Source organism: Neltuma alba, unplaced genomic scaffold, assembly GCF_004799145.2.
Source record: "Neltuma alba isolate B1F8T4 unplaced genomic scaffold, ASM479914v2 tig00011794_pilon, whole genome shotgun sequence".
Lineage (NCBI taxonomy): Eukaryota > Viridiplantae > Streptophyta > Magnoliopsida > Fabales > Fabaceae > Neltuma > Neltuma alba.
Window position 1 is genome coordinate 382,864 of NW_021636415.1, and position 15,921 is coordinate 398,784.

The 15,921-nt window shown below is 33.2% G+C and overlaps 2 protein-coding genes across 2 annotated transcripts; both read left to right on the forward strand.

The window, feature by feature from the left end:
• The first annotated feature begins 11,894 nt into the window (after positions 1 to 11,894).
• On the forward strand, positions 11,895 to 12,266 carry LOC114718047 (ethylene-responsive transcription factor ERF096-like). The gene has a single exon (XM_028903296.1). The coding sequence runs from the start codon at positions 11,895 to 11,897 to the stop codon at positions 12,264 to 12,266; it is 372 nt and encodes a 123-aa protein (XP_028759129.1).
• Positions 12,267 to 13,539: 1,273 nt separating this feature from the next.
• On the forward strand, positions 13,540 to 15,395 carry LOC114718048 (uncharacterized). Its single transcript, XM_028903297.1, has 3 exons — positions 13,540 to 13,570; positions 13,915 to 14,006; positions 14,979 to 15,395. The coding sequence occupies exons 1-3, from the start codon at positions 13,540 to 13,542 to the stop codon at positions 15,393 to 15,395; spliced, it is 540 nt and encodes a 179-aa protein (XP_028759130.1).
• Positions 15,396 to 15,921: the final 526 nt, after the last annotated feature.

The following is a 15,921-nucleotide window of genomic DNA, read 5'->3' on the forward strand; positions in this document are numbered from 1 at the left end:
ATTAATTGAGGGATGTTAAAGTCATATTATTGTTGAGATCTACTCTGACAAGCACAATCATACTCTCCAATTTGAGCCAGAAGCAGAATGAATTCACTTCTCCTGAAACTATGGTTTTGGCCCAAACTATGACTTCAAATTATGACATCAAAATTGATACTGTTTGGGTGACATTCCACCCAAACCATAGTTTTGCCTCTCAAACCATAGTTTTGGGAGTCACCCAAGAGGTCCTTATTGTCGTATTATTGTCCATGGAATTCTTTATATAACTAGCATAATATACACTTCTAGATTAAAAAAAAATTTGACATATCCGTGCTGTACTTTTTTTTTGAAAGAATCCAAAAAAAAAAAGCTTCCAAATTTGCTACGTGATTTCAACTGTGATTTTTTTAAAAAACTAAATTCAGGTGACAGCGAGAAATTCTTTTCACAGTTTATCTATCTGTTTTATATTTTTCATTGAATAATTTTCTTTTATTTTGATTATTTTTGGAGTATTATGAAGCTCCTTGAAATTATTCTGAAAACGGTTACAACCCCATGTTTATTTTTCACAATGCTTCTCATATAATACTCTTTTTATTGCTTGCCCCATGTTAAGTCATAGATAATTATTTTGAGAAATAAAAGAGTTTATGAGAGGGTTTATTTCCAAAAAAGATTACACATAATTTAAAAGCTGTTTTCTTAAATTAACAGCTTATTTTTGTTAAGAAATTCAAGAAAAATGGCTATTTATTTAAAATCACACTTTTTTTATAAAAAAAAAGTAAAATAGTACCCAATATCAATACCCTAGCTGTTTTTTAGTATTGTAATTTTAAGAGAATCTTTTCAAATCTGATACAATCTCACCTTTTCTTTATTTATTTAAAATCACACCTTTTCTTTTATTTATCTTAACAATTAAAACTAAATTAAAATTATATTGAAAATTAAAAAATAAGTGAGGTTGCTTTAAATTTAATACACAAAAGGCATTACATGGGCCCTTTATATTTATAATGTAATCCTAAAAAGAATAGAGCACTAAGTGAGATTGCACCAAATTTATAATGTAATCAATTATCCAAGCTAAGTGAAAAGAAAATTTTGTACTCATGTGGTAATTGCATTCTTATTACTTTACTGAGACTAGTGTGATAATAACAGATAATTTCTTTTGATTTTGTAGGTTCTTTGAGTTTTGTCAGAATCCACATGTGAAAAACTCATATAGATGAATGTATAATTGATTAATTTTCTTTCCTTCTCAGTGGAATCAAACAAGTTGGCATGACTTCCCATGCACGTAAAGTATCACGGGGCGCCCACGTCAGATGCAGCGCGTCTTCTTCATTTCCTCGTTTATATCCCCCAGTCGTGAGTCTATAGCACAATTCTAAGAACACCAATACTCAACTATTTAAGCACGGAGAAAAAGGTTAAAAAAAAATCCTATTATCATGAAATAATATACTCCTTCCGTTCTTTTTTATAAGTAACAATTATCATCTCTTATTTATTCTTAAATATTACTCTTCCGGTCCTTAATATAAGACCCAATTATTGAGTTGGTTTTGGTCTTAAATATAAGATCCATTTCTCATATTTATCAATTTTCTCTAAATTACCCCTATAAGTACTCCTTCAACCATAATCAAGTAAAAGAGGGAGAGGAGGTATTAAGAAAGATGATTATGGTATTTTAGGAAAAATGTGTCACATTTCTTATAATTAACTAACTTACCTAACTTCTTTAATCTAACCAAATTATTTAAATGGATCTTATATTAAGGACCGGAGGAGTAGTAACATTTGCAAGTTGTCTTAAATTTTCATAGCCAATTTTTTTATTTGTCCCCCATTAATTATTCATTTTACCACTCAATATATTATTTCATTTTCCAAACCATCATCTCTTTCCATCACACATTCTCTCTTTTTCATAATTCTTGTTAGGGAAAATGACCACAAAATTGTATCAAAAAAAAAAGACCACAAAATACCATATGAAAATAAAAAAGACAAAATAGGCATCCCAATAAGCAAAATGACTAAATGAGCATGAGGTATCAATCTGAAATTTTTACTTTTAGCATAAAGACTGAAATGCCCATGGAGTGAGAGAAAAAGAAGCTGAAGGTGAAAAGAAAGCAAACAGAGGAAGACATTGACGAAACACGCAAAGAAGGAAAGAGGAATATTAGAAATGCTATTATCTTACTCCTCCGCATCACTATTATGTAGATATTATTGATTTGGTGGGTTTTGATTGTGGGTAAGAGTGATTGTATCAAGAGAGGGAGTGAACCTGTGAGATTACGTAAGTGAGTAAAAGTTGATGGTGGGGTTTGGGTTCTTCATTTTTGTGGCTACTTCATGGTGAAATATGGACAGGATTATTGGGTTTAAGGGTTTATATTCAGTATTTGGTGAATGATGTAGCAAAAATCAGAAAATGATGGCAAGCAATTACGTAATGTAACTGCTGTCATATGCTTGCTGGTTTTTGGTAAATACCATTACGTGAATAGTATATTTCATTACACATGTAGTTAATTATGAAAGTTAATGGTTTAGTGTTTACTATGATGTACTTCAGGTGCACATCCACTAAATGTTTATTTATGCTTACAAGTTGTCCATTCAGTGAAAACAGGTTTACAAAACCCATTGAAAAAGTAGTCACTTTCACTATAAAAGTTGTAAATCCCACTATGCGTTTTGTAAAATTTAGCATGAAATTTTATTAGTGATCAGAAACAGGTTACTTATCTCTCAAAAATAGGTTGCAAAACCCATTAACAAAGCGGTCACTTTCACTATGAAAGTTGTAAATCCCAGTATATGTTTTGTAAAACTCAGCGTGAAATTTTATTGATTTTTAGAAACAAGTTGCCCATCTCTTGAAAACAGGTTGTAAAACCCATTTAAAAAGTGGTCATTTTCACTATGAAAGTTGTAAATTCCACTATGTGTTTTGTAAAATTCAGCGTAGAATTTTATTAGTTTTTAGAAACAAGTTGCCCATCCTCTGAAAACATATTGCAGAACCTATTAACAAAGCGGTCACAAGTAGTGAAAATGACCACTTCTTAAATGGTTTTTGTAACCTATTTTCAAGGGATGTGCAACTTGTTTTTAAAAAATCAATAAAATTCTACGCTGAATTTTACAAAACACATAGTGAGATTTATAACCTTCGTAGTGAAAATGACTACTTCTTAAATGGGTTTTGCAACCTATTTTCAGGAGATGGATAACTTGTTTTTTAAAAACCAATAAAATTTCACGCTAAGTTTTACAAAACATACACTGGGATTTACAACTTTCGTAGAGAAAGTGACTGTTTTGTTAATAGGTTTTGCAACCTATTTTTGGGAGATAGGTAACCTGTTTCTGATCACCAATAAAATTTCACGCTGAATTTTACAAAACATATAGTGGGATTCACAACTTTTATAGTGAAAGTGACCACTTTTTTAATGGGTTTTGTAAACCTGTTTCCACCGAATGGACAACTTGTAAGCATAAATAAACCATTTAGTGGACATGCACCTGAAGTACATCACAGTAAACATTGAACCATTAACTTTCATAATTAACTACATGTGTAATGAAATATATCATTCACCTAATGGTATTTACCAAAAACCAGTAGTCATATGACAGCAGTTACATTACGTAATTGCTTGCCACTATTTTCTGATTTTTGCTACATCATTCACCAAATACTGAATATAAACCCTTAAACCCAATAATCCTGTCCCTATTTCACTACGAAGCAGCCACAAAAATGAACAATCCAAACCCCACCATCAACTTCTACTCACTTATGTAATCCTACAGGTTCACTTCCTCTCTTACTACAATCCCTCTTACCCACAATCAAAACCCACCAAATCAATAATATCTATAGAATGGTGATGCGGAGGAGTAAGATAATAGTATTTCTAACATTCCTCTTTCCTTCTCTGCGTGTTTCGTCAATATCTTCCTCTGTTTGCTTTCTTTTCACCTTTAGCTTCTTTTACTCTCACTCCATGGATATTTCAGTCTTTATGTTAAAAGTAAAAATTTCATATTGATACCTCATGCCCATTTAGTCATTTTGTTTATTGGGATGCCTATTTTGTCTTTTTGATTTTCATATGATATTTTGTGATCATTTTCCCTTCTTATTATTATAATAATTTTTTTATTCTTTTTTTACACTCCCCCCATAAATAAGCATATTTTTGAGGGGAAAAATGTTCTAATTTTTACCCATTTACGCCCTCTGTTCCTTTTGTTAAGCAACAACTATCATTTCCTTCTTATCTTTAAATATAAGTAATATTTGCAAGTTGTCTCAAATTTTTGTAGCAAAATTTTTATTTTATACCCATTAATTACTTATTCTAATACTTAATATATTTAGTATCTCATTTTCCAAACCATTATCTCTTTTCATCACACATTCTTTCTATTTCATAATTCTCTTTATTATAATAATTTTTTTATTATCTTCCTCTCACTTTTTTTTCCCATAAACAAGGGTTGAAGAAAAAACTTGTAATATCTACCCATTTATTACCTTTAACCAACTTTTTAATATATGTGATAGAGTCTAATGTTACTTATAAAAAGGATAGAGAGAGTATCTAGCTTGTTTACAAGTTAATCTTTAATTTAAAAGATCAGCACAAGTGATGTGGATGCATGCAGGAAGGGATCGACCATATAAAGTGAAATCGGTCCAATGAAATAAATACTGCATAAATGAAACTGTGTTGAACACACCGCACAAAAAATGCCTTTTTTTTTTTTAATTGGAGAGAAAATGACCGTTTGGCTTGTTGAGGATTTTTCTTTGTTTGTGACCGGACAAGTGTACGAAATAAGATTTTAACTTGCTCACCGTATTGTTTTTGTTACTTACATTTTGGCTTTCAAATTTGCTAAGTGATTTCAACTGTGATTTTTCTTTTAAATTAAATTCAGGTAACAGTGATAAATTTTTTTTACAGTTTATGTATCTGTTTTCTATTTTTCATTGAATAATTTTCTTTTTATTTTGATTATTTTTTGGAGTATTATGAAGCTCCTTGAAATTATTCTGCAAACGGTTACCACCGGAGAGTACGATGCATGTTTATTTTTCACAATGCTTCTCATATAATACCCTTTTCATTGCTGGCCCAATGCCAAGTCATAGGTAATTATTTTGAGAAATAAAAGAGTTTATGAGAGGGTTTATTTATTTCCCAAAAAGGTTACAAATAATTTAAAAGCTGTTTTCTTAAATTAACAGCTTATTTTTGTTAAGAAATTCAAAAAAAAGCTATTTATTTAAAATCACACGTTTTTTTTAAAAAGAAAGTAAAATAGTGCCCCGTATCAATACCCTTGCTTTTTTCTCAGTGTTGTAATTTTAAGAGAATCTTTTCAAATCTGATACAATCTCACCTTTTCTTTTGTTTATCTTAACAATTAAAAATAAATTAAAATCATATTAAAAAATTAAAAAATAAGTGAGATTGCTTTAAATTTAATACACAAAAGGCGTTACATGGGCCCTTTATATTTCTAATGTAATTCTGAAAAGAATAGAGCACTAAGCGAGATGCACCAAATTTATAAAAATCAGTCAGCATCCGAGCAGCTTTCCCCCGCTTTATATTTCTTCCCCTTCCACGACACTTCTGCAGAAGGAAGAGGGGGTGGCGAGAGAGTGAGAGAGAGATCCCGAGAGAGAGAGAGAGCACCTGTGAGGTCGTTGCCGGTGGAGGAAGAAGCCGGAATTCGCTTCCGATCAAGGTAAGCCACCTAAATCTCTCCGTCTTCTACTTCTCTGATTGGGGTGGTTTTTTTTTGGGGAAAACGGTGAATCTTGGTTCGAAAAGCGGGGGAAACAATGGTAAAGGCCTAAAATGGGATCTAAAGGCAGATTAAAACTTAGAGTTATGTTAATCGTTGCTTGGATTGCTCTGAATTGTGAAGTTCGAAGAAGGGGTTGCTACTTCTGTGTGTGTCCGTATTTTTCAAGTTGTTCCCTCCCTCTGATTGCTGTGCTGCTGTAATGTCGCAAGATGTAATATGTGTGTGTTTATGATTTTGATATGGGTGAAGGACCGAGTTGTTTATTTCAGAAGTTTTTTTTTTTTTTTTTTTGGGGTCAAAATTTCGGAAGGGGGTTTAATCGGTTTTCATTTGGGGACTGTGTTTTCTGATGCTAAATGAATAAAGGATGTCTACAGATTCTGAAATCAATAGTCTTGAAGTTCTCTGAGTTGTCGAAATCGTGAGAATTTGGTTATCTTTGCTATGATATATCATCTTATAAGCTTGTGTGTCTGTGTTCATTACTGCTGGGGCTGTTGATGCTTGTGTGTCTGTGTTCATTACTGCTGGGGCTGTTGATGCTTGAGGTTGTGGGATTCAAGTTTTGGAAATTCAGAAGCTGGTACGGTAGTGTTCAGAGTCTGTTTAACGAATCTGAATTATATATTAGCATGTTCTGAAAGTAGAAATAATTTACAGATTCTACTGCTACTTGAAACGTTTTGCAGGTTAAAAGCTGATTATATACTTGTAAAATATGGGGAAAACAAGTGTATACCTGTATGTGTGTGAGTATGTGGGTCATTGCTTGTGAATTCATGCTTGTGGAATTAAATTATCGAGACATAAAACTGATTTTCGGTTTTTTTTTTTTAAATAAATCTTCTGGTTTGAGGATTGAAGAACTAGAGATTAAAAACTGATTTGGACATAATGATTTATGTCTCTAAGTGCTGAATTATGGTTGTGCTGTTTGAATCAGATTGTTTTATATCCTATGAGCTCAAAGTAGAAGCTGGAAAATCAGTTTTAAATTACTGTTTGATGCCTTCTTTGACTAATCAATTGTTTAGCTATCTAAACTATGCTTTAAGTGTAAATTAGAAATATCTTTTAGGTCATGTGGTGTTGATGTCTGAATGTTTTGAAGATTAAAACTGATTTAAATACTCATCAAATGTGAAAGATAAGCATATGTATGCTGATACGTGTGTACAAATGATATATATATGTGTGTGCTTCCCCAAATTGTTAAAGTTTAGAAATTATCTATAAAGTGCTGTTCTAGAACTATTAAATGCTAAGTAGGTGAATTAAAGTGTTAAAAAGCATGTTTATGAATGCTTAATGATCAACGAATCTGCTTGGAAATATTATAATGGTAATTTTGGAGCCAGAATTCCCTATATATATGTCGGGTCTTGTGATAAAGAGGAAAAGGTAGTGGAATATATTTTAAGAGTGCTATTGATGTTACTGAATGCTAAAGGATTATTCTAGATGATCAAATAAGAGTAAAGATGCTGGAATGGTAATTAAGACGTAATTGTTTGTGAATTTGTGAAGTTAGGAGCAGTAAAATGATTTGCAAAGTTAATGATTGACACTGTCAAATGTTAAATAATTATTTTATATGTCGTGAGTCTATGTTTAATCAAAGTTTGGAGGTCAGAAGCTGAAATACTCCTTGTTTTATACTGCCTCTAGTCCTTATATAAGACCCTATTGGCTAATTTGGAAAAATTAAGTTACCAAATTACTTTAAAGTTCATATTTATAGTTTTTCTTCAAACTACTTTCCTTTATAAATTGATATTTAGTCTAATGATATATGTAAGTATTTTAGAAAGATCATGTAATATATATTATAATTAAGCAATTTAGTAACTTCTTTAATTTCCCTGATTTTGTCAATTGGGTCTTGTATTATGGACCCGAGGTAGTGACTATATATGTGATAAAGCTGAAGGCAATGTTGTTAGGCGAACTGTACATTTACTGGTGAAGCTTGAAATTAATTATAAGTTGCTGTTTGGTGTTGCACATTTGTTATTTTTCGCATGAGTTTCCCCCTATATGCTAAAGATGAATCTCAATGCAATAGCTGGAAATGTCTTAATCCGGAGGCAATTTATTATATATGCATAACATGTTTTATATCCTTTTGTCTTAATAATAGAATATAGACACATACACATGACCGGAATAATATTTTTAATTTCTAGTTTTAAATTCATTGTTAATGTTAATACTTTTTAATCAACTTATTATAATTATTATAATGTTATAGGAAAATTTTTGCATTAAAAATGACATATAAGTGGAGGGGGAATCTTATTATAAATTCATCTACTTAAAAATGTTTTCATATTTTGGACTTGGCGCTGCCTAATTTTAATTTTTTACTTAGGGAAAAATGTGTAATTTTTTAGACTTAAAACAGTTGCTTCTACCTTCCAACTCATATATGGAGGGATATTATGAAATTTCTTATTTTTTTAGTTGCTTATTATGATGAGGTGTTTCTTTTAGGTTCTGCCTTTTAAGTAGATTTGTATTCTCTAAAATTTAAACTAAGGAAGATATAATGAGAAAAAAAGCAATAGGCAAAGATATATAAATGTATATTATAGTCAATGAAAGATTCCATTTGAAAAAACTGAACAAAGGATTTTGTTTGTTACAGTAAATTATATTCGTTCAGTTTTTAATGTAAGATCTGATTAACTAATTTGAATAGACTAATGATACTAGTTAAATTAGTTAATATGATATGTTTTTTTATAAAGCACCTTAAGTATCTTTCTTAATTTCCTCTCTTCCTCTTCCATTTAATTATTGTTGGGGGGTATCAATAGAGTTGCTTGGAGAAAAAATTGATAAAATCGAAATTCTTGATCAATAGAGGAACAATATCACCATTTTTGTTCAATAAGATACCAAAGTGGATGATTGACTCATTCCATACTAGAAAGAATCGCAGGAAATCTTACATATAAGACCAATATTAACTGCCCAATTAGGTCTTACATTGAGGACCTGGGAGTATTATAATTCCTAATCTCACATTATGCAATAGTTATTTTGAATAGCTATAAATTTTTTTTAAATTTTTTGACTGTTTTGAATTAATTTCATATTATTGAAAAGGGATGTATTATATTTTATTGAGTTTCTGTCATTAGGTTCTCATCTTGAAATCTTGTATTTATATGTAGGGCGTTCAAGTAAATTGGAAGAGCTAACAATTTAGACAACCCTAATCATTACTGTCAAGAATAGTGTGACAGAAATGGTGAACAAAATTTTGAAATTATTTTCATAGAGGATTAGAGATGTGAATGTTGAGGGAAAGGACATAGATCTACTAGCAGTAGAATATAAGCAAATGAAGGTATTCAAGTTTTTACACAGACAAAAATACCTATATTCGACTGCTAGTTTGCCTATATTCTACTGCTAATAGGACTATGTTTTTTCCCTCAGCATTCACATCTTTAATCCTCGATGGAAATAATTTTTAAATTTTCTCCACTATTTCTATCACACCATTCTTGACAGTATTCATTAGGGACGTGTCAGTTGTTATAGTACCAGACACAGGTGTCGCATTTGACTTTCACTCCATCCGCCAATGCTGTTCACAAAATTTTTGGATTCTATTCGTTTATGGTACACTTATTCTCCTTCATTTCCACCATTTACTTTCTGTGTATGGCTGCTTCTCCTTCCCAATTTGCTCTTAGAGATACATTCCTTTCAAGCTTTACCTTGCTATGTCCTTTATATATGTTCGTCTCCATTGTTTATTTGGGGATCTCTTCTCGTCCTGGTGATTTAATTGCACAACACTTAACAGGATTATATTTTGTGGTCATTAGGCATCATCCTTTTGGTTTTCACATAGCTCTCCACATTCATTGGTCCCACATTTTCTGCCATTAGTTGAAATTCACATGCAAAACAGCACTGTTAAAAAGTTTTTGGATGAAAATAAGTGCTTATATCCTAATACACACACATTCTCTGATTGTGTTAGATTTGAGTACTTTGGAGCCCAATTAAGGGCAGTTTTGCCCAAAGTGTATTTTACATCCACACGGACTCAAACTTGAGACTTTGTGGTTAAAGAGTCAAAACAAAGGATCGATTACTAATATATATATCATTGCATTTCCCATATTTACTGTTGAAGTTTGAAATTAACTATAAGCTGCTGTTTGGTGTTTCACATTCATTATTTTTCCTATGAGCAGCTTGTAATTTTGTTTTTTTTCCTATATGCTAAAGATGAATCTCAATGTAATAGCCAGAAATGTCTCAAGAAAATTGGAAATATGGTGGAGAATCTTTTTCCTAAGGCAATTTGGGTTCTGTTTTTTAAATAGATTTGTATTCTCTAAAATTAATAAATAAATTTTTCCACACACATGTATCTTTTTGCCTGTTACATTTGTTCTCATTATGTGTGTGTGTGTGTGTGTGTGTGTGTGTGTGTGTGTGTGTGTGTGAAACTTGCAAATTTTCTAATTTTGGAGGAAAAAGATTTTATGCGTGAAAGGCAATATATTTATTTGATATATATGTGTTTCAATTTTAGGTGTTCATTGATTTTTTTTTGAACATTTTATTTTGTAACATTATTTAAACACTTCTTATGTTGACGAAAGATTCCATTCAAAAAAACTATAGAGGATATTTAAATGATTTTATTCGTTACAGTAAATTGTAATAATAATTCCTAATCTCACATCATGCAATAGTTATTTTGAATAGCTTAATTTCATATTTTTGAAAAGGGATGTATTATATTTCATTGAGTTTTTCTCATTAGGCTCTTATCTTGAAATGCTGCACCCCTGTTGGGTGTTCAAGTAAATTGGAAGAGCTAACAGTTACGATACCCCTGATGATTACGGGCAAGAATGTGTAAGAATGGTGTGACAGAAATAGTGGAGAAAATTTTGGAATTATTTTTGTTAAGGATTAGATTATTAGAAATGTGAATGCTAAGGAAACAATCTAGTCATACTAAAAGTAGAATATAGGCAAACCAAAGTATTCAAGCTTTTGCGCAAATGAAATGGCGACCTGAGTTTATTATTTCTGTTTGTGCAAAAACTGAATCCCTGTTTGCCTAAGTTCTAGTGCTGGTAGCATTTACATCTTTTATTCTCAATGGAACTAATTTCAAATTTTTTTTTTTTTCACCGTTTCTGTCACACCATTCTTGACAATAATTATTAGGGGTGTTTCAATTGTTATTGTACCAGGGGCTGGTGTTGCTATTGACTCCCACTCTATCCACCATGCAAAATGTTTTGATTCTGTTCATTTGCAGTCCGCTTCTCCCTCATTTCCACCATTTGCTTTCTGTCTATAGCTGCTTCTCCTTCCCAGTTTGCTCACTCTTGGGAGATACATTCCTTTCAAACTTTGCTTCGGTATGATCTTCATATATGTGATATGTCCGTCTCTGTCTCCATTGTTTATTTGTGGATTTCTTCTTGTGCTGGTGATTTATTCATGCTCGATGACTACAGTCAAGAATTGCACAACACTCGGGTTATATTTTGTGGTAATTGGGCATCATCCTTTAGGTTGTCACACAACTCCCCACATTCATTGGTCCCACATCGTTCGCCATTAGTGAACTTCACATGCAAAACACCAATATTAAAAGGCTTTGGGATGAAACTAAGTATTTATATGCTAACACACAATCTTATATTTGAGTATTTTCGAACCCAGACTCAAACTTAGAACCTCATGCTGCAAGAACCAAATCCTTTCCCATTTGGATAAATCCTTGTTGATTATTAATATATATTATTGCATTTCCTATATTTAGTGTGACCTTAGATTGTACATAGCTTTCTTTTGTGATGACTTCCGTTGGGATATCCTATTACTGAAATAAAACTTCACGGCAAAAATAAACTTGACATGTGAAAGCCAGCTGCAGCATGGCGCTGCCTCCTTGTCTCCTCTGCTTCATTGCCTCATTCATGTTAAGCCTGCATGAATGACTTTTGCATATGCCGCCAAAAATATATGCACACAACATAAACTCAACACGATGCATGGAAGTAAAGACAAATCAACAAGCTAAGTATATACTACTCCTGCGTGCATGGATAAAGCTGGGCGTCCGGTACCAGGGAGTGAAGGTGGCCATGGGGCAAGTTTGCGAGTCGCGATGGAGATTCAGGGGTAGACAATCCAAGGGCAGAGTGTGGTTGGGTACTTTTGACGCAGTGGAGGAAACAGCCAGGGCTTATGACGAGGCCCAAGCTGCTTGCTGCATGAGAGGCTCATTCGCATTTCTCAGCTTCCCAAATGAATATCACCCTGGTTCTAACATTGCAACGTCATCTTCTTCAGCTCCTTTGAGGAGCCGCCATGAAGTGCTCAAGTACTTGGATGATAAACTCTTGGAGGAGCTTCTGGACTGAGGAGAAAAAGAATAAGGGGAAGTGATGAATCTTTCTGGGGAATTATTATCAAGTACCCTGCAGTTGTATATAATGTGTCAGTGAACATGTTCTCACTTATAATAAATAATTTTTTTGGGTGCAATTCTCTCTTTAAAATATTTTCTTTGTAACAATGAGCATCTCAAAAACTTATGACCCTAACTATTACTAGAAAAATAATCTTGGGTATTGGATGCTCTAAAAACTATTTTAGTATATTGAGTGCTACTAGAAAAATACTTTGCAGGGAAGATCCTGTGTTGAACAAAATAACTCGTGGTCTGATCTAGTCTTGCCTATTTTCAATCTAAGGTTGGGCTAGATCAAATTTGGTTCCCTAGACTGTTTGGGCTGGTTTTGGGAGTTTAAAATCTTGATTTGCTTTTTTTCCTTCATGAAAGGTTATATTTCAACTTGATAAATACAATTAAGATAGTAAAAATATCTGTAATAATATAAACTCATCCTAAAACATTAAAACTTAGTAATAAATTCATAAGAATATCTAAATAGTATATAACAATTGTAAGAAGCACTATCTAAATTACAAAATATTGAAAAGAAATTCACCTAAAAGCAGATTGGACTAGACCTAACGGTCTAATAACTAGGTTGATAACTTAGTCCAATTCAATTAGCCAATCTGGTTTGATTTGGTCCGAGTTCATTAAAAGGCTTATTGGGATTGGACTGAACTACATAATCTCATCAGGTCAAAAAACAAAAAAAAACAACTACACAATCTCACAGTAGACCAGATGGGATGGGATTGCTAGGTTTTTACACACCCCTACTCACAAATTGTGGCATAATCATTTGCATATCAATGTTTTAATGCTCTTCCATGGCTCCATATCAGCTACGCACACAGTTTACTGTTCCAAAGGGATTTGCCGGCTCATGCTAAGCATTTTGAAACTTGGGATGGCTTACAATTAGCTTGCAATATTTTATGGGGCTTCGTGTACGCCGACATCAAGTGCTCAGATAGTTGTGGGGATATGGAATTTGAAATTCAAAACGAGTGGGCTTTGCTAATTACCCGCCAATTCAAGGCCTATCCAACTTGATGCCACACTTAAAATCATCCATTCGGTTTTCATCCACTTCTTCTGCCGCCACACGTGCAGTTGAGATGTTGTAATACTATATCCTCCCACTGCTGTTATTGTCATATTTAATTTAATTAATTTTTTTTTGGTGAAAAAAAGTTTAGGTGAGTTGGGTCCCGGGAGCTCACCAAAGCCAGGGCATGCCTCCAGGCTCAAAGAACGCTTACAGAGGTACTTACAGATCGCCCACCAACAAGGTCCTCACATCTTTAATTTAATTAATTTATTGCAACAATGATATCATCATAATAACAGGAACTGTATAAAGATGCAGGGGGTAGGACTTATCCATCCCATTCCATGGGTGGAAGGCGTCATTTGGCGTTCCAGGTGTACTGTGTTGATGCATAGCTTCATCCACTGCTATGATGGTTCAAGGAGTGGTGAATCTATTAAAGAGACGAAGGTGGTCATTATGTTATGATGCACGGCTTCATGTTTGGTTTTGTTGATCATCTTGCGTTTTTCATTATGTTTTCCATTATTTCATTATACATTGTGTTAAATAATTCCAGGAAGAATTCGAAGCCGGGCAAGTTCATATTGCGATGGAAGCCGCGTCTTTGTCATTACTGATGAACCATACATGGAGCAAGCCATCAGGAGGGCAAGTTGGAGTTAGGGTTATACCATTTTTTTTCCCTTCCAGTTGTTTTTTTGATGGAAACGGAATTGTTCTTCCATAGACTTCATTTTTCCCAACACATCTCATCCGCATACATATGTTAGACCATTCTATATTAAACATCTTCTGTATATATATTGCTATCTACTTATAAATTTAATGCATATTTCGTATTTATCTGATCATGTAATCATTTAATACCTTTTTTTATTTATTTCGTATTTATAAGAGCGAAGGGTCATACCATTTGTTTTTTTAGATTATAGATCGTAGATATAGATATTATAGCATATTGGGCTTCATATTGCATGGGTTGTTTATATTTTTCCTGATATGGCCAAGTTACGCTTAACATCCCCTATTTATTTGTTTTAAGATTTATTATCCATTATGGTTTAAAATTTTATTTAACAAAATAAAATGATTTAAAAATATTGTTGAAAAATATATAATAAATTTTTATTTCATAAAATAAAATTATAAATAATAAAATTTAAAATAAAGAAAATAATCATAGAAAGAAATATGTGAAGAGGAAATACTTTCATCAAATAATTAGTTTAGATATGTACGTGGAATAAAAATAATATTGATGCCACTGTTTTTATTTTAAAAAAATATTATATTATTTTTATAATAAGATTTTAAATAAACAAACAAAATCCTAGCCTAAATCCATCTCCTATAAATTTTTCTTTCTTCTCTACGCACTCCTTGCTCTTAGGGGGGTGTTGGGATGAAACCAAACCATAGTTTGGAGAATAGCTTCTAAAAAATAGATTCTGAGGAGAATAAATTTTGTGAAAAAATGATTCTGAGAAGTGAGAGTGTTTGGATAGTTGTTATTAGAAGTACATTTTATATATACAGATTACTAAAAAAGACATAAATTAATATGATAATTAAAGCGAGAAAGTTATCTCCTAGATTTCTTGGACCCTTTGAAATTGTGAGGGTGACCATGTGTTTTTGAGGGTCACGCCTACTACTGGTATTGGGAGGTCCATTAAAGCGAGAAAGTTATCTCCTAGATTTCTTGGACCCTTTGAAATTCTGGAGAGAATTGGAGAAGTAGCCTATCGAGTTGCTTTGCCACCGCACCTGTCCAACGTACATGATGTGTTCCATGTGTCCCAACTAAAGAAGTACCACCCTGATCCGTCTCACATCTTAGAGCCTGAGGAGGTGGAGCTGGATGACAATCTAACTTACCAGGCTGAACCGGAAAGGATCCTTGATGTGAAGGACAAGCAGTTGAAGAATAAGACCATTCGATTGGTGAAAGTCTTCTGGAAGGGCATGAGTCCTGGTGATGCCACCTGGGAGACAGAGGAAAGGATGCGACGTGATTACCCTCGTTTGTCTTCTTAGTAAGTGTTTTGTGTTTGTTTGTGTGGTGTTTTGTGTGATTGCTTGAATTTTGGGGACAAAATTTCTTAGTTGGGGAGAATTGTAATATCCTGAGTTTTGTCGGGTTTTAATAGCCTCTTTTGGTTGATTTTAAGGATAGATTAGCGATTTAATCTTGATCTTGGTGTTTGGGTTGGATTTGAGGTATGTTGGAGGAATAGGTGAACGTACCCCTCTCAGGATATGTTCGCCGTGGCGCACCGGGAGTTCCAGGTAGGGGTTGTCTTTCGGGTAGGTTTGGCCGCGGCAAAGTTGTTTAGGTGAGCAGGGTTTCCCTCTCGGAAAGGTTTCGCTGCAGCGAAGGTAGGGGTATGCCGCGGTGAATGTTTTCTGGGCGAGCGAGAGTTTCCTCTCGGGAAGCTTGCGTCGCGGCGAAGTGGGGTTTTCAGGCGAGTAATCCCTCTCGGGATTAGTTCACCGCGGCGAAGATATGGGTGCGAAAATTAGAAAATCTGAAGGAGGAGAGAGGAGCTCTGCTAGGGTTTCA